Here is a 9,373-nt window from a genome sequence, read left to right on the forward strand (position 1 = left end):
AAACAGCTCCCGACACAGTCCCTGACTCTGAGCAGGCACAGTGGAGACACAGACAAGGAGACTCGCCTCCATGTGACTGCTGGGGTGGGCGGGGCCACGCTGGGGGTGTGGGGAACAGGAGCATGGGGAAGGAGAGTGGGGAGGAGGCATGGGGAGGAGGCTTGGGCCTCGGCCTCGTTTAGCTGAGGCTTGTTAGGGAGAAGTGGGGAAGGGCATTCATAGGTGGGGGGAGGGGAGGAAGGGCAGGCCAGGCCTGGGCACAGCCGGCCTTTGAGGTGACCTGAGATCCAGCACAAAGACTAGGAGTTCCAAGGAGGGCCTCGGAGCAAGGGAGGCTGGGCTCAGAGCTCACCATGGCCTTGGTGAAGTGCAGGCAGAGGAGTGTCTGCACCGGGGACCGGCTTCCAGGCGGTCTGGGACCAGGCTCCCTTGGCGGGGCTGGAGCAGGGGGGCACTTGGTGCCAGGCATCCTAGGGCCTGGCTGGCAGGCTAGGTGAGGCGGAGAGAGCCGTTTTGGCCTAGGCAGGGTACAGAATGAGCCATCAGCAGGCCCAGAAACCCCAAGCAAGATTAAAATATTAATGGAAACTACGCAGTCTCTGTCTCTGGAAAAATCTCTGGGCCTTGATATCCGAGAAATATACTGACATCCCACGACTGAGCGAGGCAGTGCTCAGACTCCTTCCCGTGCTCTCCCGGCACCAGCACGAGCTGCGTTCCAGCACGGGGCTCGCTCCAGAGGTGGGCAGTGCCAGCTCTCGGGCCTGGAGTGGCCTCTACTGTCCTTAACGTTGTCTTCGGCAGGAACACGCTCTTCACTCTAGCCAAACAGAGCAAAGCACTGGGTGCCTACAAGCTGGCCCGGCACGCCTATGACAAGCTGCAGGGCCTGCAGACCCCCGCCAGGTTCCAGAAGTCCATCGAGCTGGGCAGCCTGACCATCCGCTCCAAGCCCTTCCATGACAGCGAGGTGAGGGCGCGGCCCCCTCGGGCAGGAGGCTTCTCCTGACACCTCCTGGTGCGACCTGGGTTCATTTGTAGATGGCTGCCGTGCTCCTGGGGCTTTGCGCCCCCTCCCACTGCCGCCCAAGCCCTGGCTTGCCAACTCTCTCCCCTCTTCCCTCTCTGTCTCCTCTCTTCTCTGCCGCAGCCCCCAGCCCCCCGAGCCCCACAGCCCTGCCCTCCCTTGCTTCCTAGCTCTCCCGAGGCTCCAGGTCTGCTCCGCCCCAGTGCCCAGGTTGGCCCTGCCTTCACCTCATCCTAGGAGCCCCTCCCCCAGCCCACCCCTTCTGGAACTGGCTTGTCACTCTCCAGCAAATCTACTCCGAGTGTCTGCAGCTCAGTCTGTGCCCCAGCCCGCCTTCCTCCAACCCAACCAGCCGCTGTCTCTTTCACAGTCCCCTCCTTCAAGCTCAGAGCGGAGACTTGGCATCAGACAGATCTAGGTTCAAATCCCAGCTCCCCCATTTCCTCGGTTTCCAGCTCTATGAAATGGGGATGCGCCTAGTAGCTTTCCCACGCGAGGCTGTGAGGAGAAGTGAGCCAGCGTGGGTGATGTGCTTAGCGCAGTCCAGGGAGCACGGGGACTGGCTGGTAAATGGGGCCGTGGTGGTTGCCATTCCTGCCGGGAGAACCGCGCTGCTGAGCCCTGCGTGGGAAGGGGGTGTCCAGGGCCGCTGTGGTCCCTGTAGGCCCTTATGCTGCTCTGCCGCGGCGCAGAGCCTGTGCGCTGCGCCCTCTCCAGTGCCCCCTGCCCGCCTACCCAGGTGGCCTTTCCTCTCGGCCGCCAGGCCCCAGGGAGCTGAAGCCAGGGGAGGAGACGGGGCTGGACCCCGCCCCACCCCTGCTGGGCCCTCGGGCCGCTGTGGTGCTGGCGTTTTGTAGGAGCTGGTGCCCTTGTGCTACCGCTGCTCCACCAACAACCCGCTGCTAAACAACCTGGGCAACGTTTGCATCAATTGCCGCCAGCCCTTCGTCTTCTCAGCCTCTTCCTATGGTGAGTGTCGTGTGCGGTTGGGGCGGCCGGCGTGTGGGTGGGGCACCTGTGTCCTCCTTTGGAAATCGGGGACCGTGAGACCCCCACCCCGCCTGACAGGCACAGTCATTCCGGGTTCCCAGAGGCAGGACCCCAGTGCTGCCCAGACCTGAAGCACCCACCCCTCAGAGCCTGGTGTGCGGCGCTGCCTGATGAAAATGCCTGGGAAGAGGCGCCACTAGTCAGGCACTCTATCTGCGAGGCTGATGTGGCTCTCAAGTCCCAGCTCCTTCCATGTTGACGAGGGTCAGAAGCCCCTTCCCAGTAGCTGGGCAGAGAGACGCCTCTCTTCTTCCCTCGGAGAGGAGTCCCTCCGGCTCCTAGGGGGACAGAGCAGGGGTAAAGGCCCCCGGTGCTCACCCTTGCGTACACACGCATGCTTGCACGCACACACACGTACACACACACATGCCTGCTTCCCCCAGATGTGTCAGGCGGCAATGCTGCACCTGCCAGCTTTCAGAGAGGCCTGTGCTGGGTGGGGAAGGAGCTATGGGACCCTTCCACCCCCTCACGCTGCCTGGTGAGAGCATTCCAGCCCCAGCCCCTCCCCCTCCCTGTGCCTGTGCCTGCAGAGGTGCTGCACCTGGTTGAATTCTACCTGGAGGAGGGGATCACTGACGAAGAAGCCGTTTCCCTAATTGACCTGGAGGCACCAAGACACAAGCGTGAGAATAAATGGCAAGAGATCGCGAGCAACAGTATCCTAGGTGCCGGCCAGACCCTGTGTGTGTCGGCTGAGCGTCGGCCTGGGAGCACGCCAGGAGGCAGGGGCCTTGGGGGGTAAGGCTAGGGCAGGGCAGGGCAGGCCACCCTGTGTGATGGCGAGGACCATGTGGGAGCAGGCACAGGGCCAGAAATGGGCAGAGCGCTGGCCAGGGTGCAGGAGGGGACAGCACGTGCCCGCAGGCCAGAAGTGGCATGTGGAAGTGGAGATGCCGCCTTGGCCTTGCACCCAGGAGGGCCTCCCACCCACCCCTGGCTCCTGAAAGGCGCTCCCCTGCTTCTGGCTGTGTGGGGCTGATGAGCAGCCAGCGCGGCATATGACACCTGTATCGGTGGCCCAGCTTTTCTGGTCAGGTCACTTTTACAGACCAGGGACAGAAACACAACTTGGACAGGCCAAGCCAACAAAAGGGTGTAGAGAAACCTAGCGTGGACGGGTGCTTAGCCTCACCCAGATGCTCGCTCAGCGCTGACGGGAGCCTGTCTCCTGTCCTTTGGGGCCTGCTGTCCTCTGGTAGCTTCATTCTTAGGCCGCACCTGCCCCATCCCCACCAGCAGTACCCACCCTGCATCCCATCAGCCCTGCGACCCCCGGCGCTCCTCCCAGCGTGTCAGCATAAACCCCGGGGCACGCCCTCCCTGGAACAGCTTGGGCCACAGGCCACACGTCAGGTGTCCCTGTGGCCAGGACCGCAGTCATGGTCCCAGCCGAGCCGCGGCGTGCACACGGTGGGCCTTGTGAGCACGCAGCAGCTGGGTGGGCAGGTCTCGGCGGGCTGGGAGCCGGTGTTTCTATAAGCTTTCAGACGATGCCGATGCCGCTGGTCTGTGGACCACATTTGGAGGAGCAGGACTGAGGGACACCCAGGCAGTTGTTTACTGAAGGACGGAGACGGGAACCGTGTCTGCACGCACGCCCGACCTCTCTGCACACTCAGCGTCAGATGCTTAGGCTGGGTTGTAGCTGCTGTGCGGGGCCACGTCCCGCACCTGACTCAGCACCAGCAGCCTCCCTTCCCCGGGGGCTCTTCCTCATCGGAGCCCCAGCCAGCCTGGCAGAGGGGGCGGCTCCCTGGGATCCGCAGGCACTCTCCGCCTTCTCCCTGAAACAGGATCTGCGAGGCCACCTCAAGTGCCTGCAGACCACCCGGCAGCTGCTGAGTGTTTCTCCAGGAGCTGGTGGGTTTGCCGGCCGTGGTTTCCAGCCAGGCCCATCGTTGCTGCTCCCACACCAGCAGGCCCACAGGCCTCTGCTCACATGGCGCTTCTCACCGGTCTCCGTGAGCCGTGCCTGGTCTGAGGGGGCAGCAGAGGCCCGTCAGAGCCCCTTGTCTCCTCCTTCCCGACCTGTGCTCTGGGCGTGGCCCCGGCCTCGTGTGACCGTGGCGTCTCCTCCCCAGCCCGCATTCCCTCCGTCCCTCCATCTGGAAAGCCACTCCACAGACCTTGCCGCGCTTCCCCACGGCTGGTAGGGAGAGTGCCACGCAAGGCCTGGAGGGAGCTCCCGTGGGTCTCAACGCATCGGGTGGAGGGTGGGGCCTGTCCCTCAGCCTCAGGTCCCGTCCTTGACCAGCTCCTGCAGCTTCCCAGACTCTGAGGCTGGACGAGACCCTGGATTCCATGGGAGACGACGACCCCTTCACAGCCAAGCTGAGCTTTGAGGTGAGGGCGCCCCTCTGAGTGACAGGCTGCTGAGGCCCATGAGGCCTGCTGGGAGGGCGGTCTTGGGTCCCTTTCCTGTACACACTCCCTGTCAGGGCCACTCGGGGGAGAGGAGGTGCCTTCACAGAGGTGGCCTGGCCAGGTTCTACTGAGGGACCCGGTGGGGGAAGTGTCTGGGGTCCTCTGTGGGATCATAACCCACGTAAACATGTCCCCGTGGCTGAGTGAGGGCCCTGGTGCCCCTCTCCCCGCCTGCCCTACAGCAAGGTGGCTTGGAGTTTGTGCCCGTGGTGGTGAACCGCTCGGTGCTGCGCTCCATGAGCCGGCGGGACGTGCTCGTCAAGCGCTGGCCCCCGCCCCTGCGGTGGCAGTACTTCCGCTCCCTCCTGCCCGACGCCTCCATCACCATGTGCCCCTCCTGCTTCCAGGTACCTTGCCTGCTGCCTGCAGCTCATGTGTGGTTCCCAGTTTCTCGTCTCCACTGCTTTTCCATTTCCCAGATGACCCCTTAGGGAGGCCAGGCATCTGGGAGGAGCACAGGTGTCCCTCAGCGGCCAAGGCCAAGGCCAAGGCCAGGGCTCCGAGTTGGGAGAGAGACTCGGCCATCCTTAGGCCCTCCCCACTCTCACGTGCATTCCATGGGCTGTCTGGAGTGGACTTGCCCCTGACCCTGTGCTCTCTGTACCTGCCCTTAAACCAGGAGGGCTGGGCAAATGTGATGCACCTTTGAACTTCATTTAGAAAAAAAAGGGGCCTCAGACCTTCTCCCCCTCCCTCCCAGTCCTCAGACAAAGGTGGCCTGGATGTAGTGTCTCTAGCCCCAACTCACTGCCAAGCCACCTGCCCTTGGAAGGTCAGTGGCCCCCACCAGGCTTGGGGCTGCTGGGCGCCCAGAGCTGCGGCCTGGGGTCACGGCCGTCTCTCCCCAGATGTTCCACTCAGAGGACTACGAGCTGCTGGTGCTTCAGCACACCTGCTGCCCCTACTGCCGGAGGCGCATCGACGACCCCAGCCCCTGACCGGCACCCTCGGGACCACCTGCCCCCTCCCGGCCGCCTTGCAGGCAGCTGGGCTATTGAAGGAAGAGTTAAATTGTCAGAATGTGTCTTCTGCCCAGATCAAGTTTGTACTCTAGGGAGGGGCCCTGTGTAACCACGGAATTCCTATTTATGGCATTTCATGCCTTGTAAATAGTGCCAGGAGAGGGAGAAGAGAATGTACATGTATTTTCTAAGGAAAAAAAATCTGTTACTTTCAGAACGGCTCTGAGTTGTTCACGGCAGCCTGCTGGAGTCCACAGATCTGTCAGACCATTAACGTGTACACTTTGTGAACAGATTGCCTCAATAATTACAAATAAAACGGCTACTTATTTTCATCATCCGTGCCTGCATTTTCGCAAATCTTCGTATTGTCTGCAACTTAATTTCTTTATGCAAAAGTGCACCTGTTTCTAATTTGATCTGAGAGGAACATTACATTTGTGTGCTCTTAAAATTTAATCTAATCGAAATGGCAATATGGGAATGGTAGGGGAACGGGTTTTTTAAAATATTCATTTATTTATTTTGGTTTAACGGTGCTCCATCTCAACGAGAAAATAAGATACCTGGCTCTAAAGAAGGTGGCAAAGAGGGCTGCCGCTCCTGGGGCCTCTGGAGTTGATCCTCTACTTCCCAGCTGGGGCCAGGCCCCCCTCCTCCCCACCATCCCCCAGCCCCCCAAGCTGACCTGAGGCTTTCCCCTTCCTTCAGCTCCTGGAGCGTGTGGGTTTCGTTTGAGGTTCCAGGAAGGTCCCTTCTGAGCATCAGCAAGTGTCCGATTTGGCAGCTCGAGGGCCGATGGGAAGCTGGGGAGGGGAGCTGACATTTATTGGGGACCTTTTCTGTGCCAGCCGTGCTTCATAGGCTGGCTCAGTTCTCACAGCTCTGTGACGGAGGGGGGTGATTTCCGTTCTGCCGCCATGGGGGCGAGCGGAGGTGCTGGGGCCCTGGCTGGGAAGCCCCTGTCCTGTCCTGAGGCCTCTGCCTTCGCCCTCCGCTCTACCTGCCCAGGAGGCAGCGAGCAGTCCAGTGCTTTATACAAAGTCCTGACAGCAGGAAGAAGGGAACTGGGCTGCCAGGGAATGTGTGGAAAACCACCCTGGTGATTAGATATTGATACTTTACAGGGCATCTGTGAAGTAGGCAGAGCGGGGCAAATGTCCCCATTGGAGGGATGAAGACCCTGAGGCCTGGAGAAGGGAGCAGCTGCAGAGGCCACCCAGTGGTGAGTCCAGAGCTGGACCCCTGCCCCACCCTCTCCTCCCTGCCTCCCTCTGCATCTCTCTTAGGGGATGATGGAGGAGAATACGGAGAGGGAGCCGGACAGTTGTGACAACAGAACTCCTCCGTTGAGTGTCTAATTACTTACGATCATGCATACTCACTCTCTCGCTAAACATTTATTAATGTGTTAGGATTTCCATTAGCGCATTACTTGAACTGAAAGCACTTGCATATGGCTGGGAGAAAGGAGAGGGAAAAAACAGCCCCCTGCCACCTAACAGGCGTCAAGCACAGTTGACAGATCAGATGGCGGCTAGGGGCGGGGGAGGGGCCCAGCCTGAGACTCCAGCGTGCATCCTCTCAGCCGAACGACACAGAGGTGAGGGTGTGCTGTGCCAGGTTCTGCTGCCACAGGGGAGCTGAGCTCCAGAGGCCTGGGTCTGAGCTCCCGTTACGTCTGGCCCTGACTGAGCGCCAGACATGGTGCCAAGCACTCTCCATGCATCATCTTCTGTAACCCTCAGCCGTCTTCAAGGATGTCCATTGTACAGATGCTGAGACTGAGGCTCAGTGACATTCTCTTTTCTTTCATTCATCAAATATTTATTGAGTGGAGACAGAGTCGCAGGCAGGCACAGCCTTTGTGCGCGAGCACCGTGCCCTGCTGCTCTCCTGTTCCGACCTGGACAAGGCCTTGGCCAGGTCCAGCCCTCCCTCCAAGGCTGTTTTCCCATCTGTACAAGAGGCCCCTCCAGCTCTGACACTGAGGTTCCAGCCTCAGTCTGTGTCAGATGACCCTGACAGCCCCTCCCATGCCACAGTGAGGAAGGCACCACGGGGGTCTCGAGATGCCTGTCTCACTAAGAGGAGACTGAGGCCCCGGGGAGAGGAGCGGCTGCCAGAGGCTGTGCAGCTTGGAAGTGGTTCAGGCTGCGACTTGATCCTGACCTCTTGGCTCCAGGTCCTCAGCACTGTTCCCAGTTCCTGGAAGGAGGAGGTAAGGAAACGGGGATTGGGTGGCCCAGAAAGAGCCCCAGGCCAGACCTTAGGTGGCCCTGGCTCTAGCCCGGCCTCAGCCCACTGGTGTCTGCACCTACCCCCAGCAAGGCTGCCGAAGCCGGGAGCCCCTCGTGGCTCTCGAACAGCTGGGCAGGTGCCCCTTCTCCAAGGTTGCTGCCGGTGGCAGATACCAGATGACCTTCCACTGTGCCAGCCCTGCCCTCAGGGCAGGTAAGAGCCCCAGCAGAGAGGCCACCACTGGGCCGGGCTGTCACCCTGGGCCCAGCACTTTCCCAAGTACACCCTGATACTCCTCCAGCCAGACTCCAGAACATCTCCTAGAATGGAACCCGGCCACGCCCTCCCCTGCTTGTAACTTTAGTGGCCCCTGCTGGCCGCCAGCTGGCCCCCCGGACTCGTAGGCCCTCCTGCCTCCCCTGCCATCCCATCCCGTGGCCCCAGCGCCTCTACACCAGCCGGCCCTTCCCTCCCTGGACCTGGACCCAGCTGTCCTCCTGCCTAGGCTGGGGAACGTCCCCTCCCTCCTGGTCCAAATCTCACTCCTCTGGGCTCCCACAGCACTGGGGCTGGAGCATATTCCCACCTCTCACGGTTATTAGTTTTCCCTTTGTCTGCTGCCTCCTAAGCCTGGGAGCTCCTTGAGGACAGGGACTGTCTAGGATTCATCTCAGTGTCCCCCGCACCCAGCTCAGGCCAAATGTTGCAGTAGAAGGGAAGGAAGAAGGAGGAAGGAAGTGGGACGGGAGGAGAGGAGGCTGGAAGGAGAGGAGAGTTGGCCTCTCCTTCCCTCTCCCCCCTTGACATTCTCAGCTCAGTCTAAGGCCTCACTCGGCTGTGGTGACGCAGCCTGTGGGGCTAAGCCATGAGGGGAGGCGGGGAGGAGGAGGAGGAGGGGGCTGCTGACCAAGCAGCACCTCCACACAGAGGCTTACGAGCTATTTGCGCGCTGTCCCCTAAGCCCTAATCCTTCATGGCCAAGTAGGAGCCCTACCCCTGGCGTGCCAGAGGGGCTGGCCCGGGGAAGCAGAGACAACCAACCCCGGCGGCCCCGGCACCACCCCTCACGGCTCCTCGCAGCTTGTTTTCAGCCTGGCCAAGAGGGGGCAGTGGCTCAGAAGGTCGCCCACACCCGGACTTGGCCCTCCGTGTGCTCTGAGCCCCTCTCTGGACCTCCTGACACAGGGGACAAAAGAGCTCAGGCTGGAGGGCTAGCTGCCTGGCCTCCATTCCGGCTCTGCCGAGGAACCTCATTTCCCTCAGTGGTCAGAGGGGACTGAGGCCTCCTCACGGGGCTGGGAGCAGATGTTCCTTCACTGGGCAAATCTTTATTGAGCACCTACTCTGGGCTGCGAGCTCAGATGTAGCCAAGAACAGGCCGAGCCGGGCCTGCCTTCTAGAGAGAGATGGGCCGTCAGTCAGGAGACACATAAGACCGTTGCTGACAGTGATGACTACCAAATAGGAAATGAACGTGTGATGGATGGGCCCCCCGGGCGTGTAGAGCTGGTGGGGGCTCTCCATGGCTGTGGATTGAACGAGGTTCAGAAGAGGATAACGCTTTCAGCAACGCTCACTGATCACCTGCAGGAAACTGAGGCACAGGGAAGGGGGGAGGGCTGGGCTACACCTGGCCTTGTGGCTGCAGAGCCTCAGTCCAGCGAGG

General features: G+C 61.1%; 1 protein-coding gene across 2 annotated transcripts in view; it reads left to right on the forward strand.

Annotated features, from left to right (window-relative positions):
- The window catches only part of IFT122 (intraflagellar transport 122), a 69,394-nt gene extending 63,590 nt beyond the window's left edge, over positions 1 to 5,804 (forward strand). Inside the window, exons 24-29 of one of the 2 annotated variants that reach the window (XM_061197306.1) lie at positions 805 to 970; positions 1,885 to 1,996; positions 2,611 to 2,736; positions 4,344 to 4,423; positions 4,687 to 4,851; positions 5,353 to 5,804. In XM_061197306.1, coding sequence (XP_061053289.1) covers positions 805 to 970; positions 1,885 to 1,996; positions 2,611 to 2,736; positions 4,344 to 4,423; positions 4,687 to 4,851; positions 5,353 to 5,442 — 739 coding nt within the window. In that variant the 3' untranslated portion in view covers positions 5,443 to 5,804. Of the gene's footprint in view, positions 1 to 804; positions 971 to 1,197; positions 1,997 to 2,610; positions 2,737 to 4,343; positions 4,424 to 4,686; positions 4,852 to 5,352 lie in introns of those variants that run through there. The other variant, XM_061197305.1, reaches the window with a different exon arrangement.
- The last annotated feature ends 3,569 nt before the right edge of the window (positions 5,805 to 9,373 follow it).

This window comes from Eubalaena glacialis, chromosome 7 (assembly GCF_028564815.1).
Source record: "Eubalaena glacialis isolate mEubGla1 chromosome 7, mEubGla1.1.hap2.+ XY, whole genome shotgun sequence".
Classification (NCBI taxonomy): Eukaryota; Metazoa; Chordata; class Mammalia; order Artiodactyla; family Balaenidae; genus Eubalaena; species Eubalaena glacialis.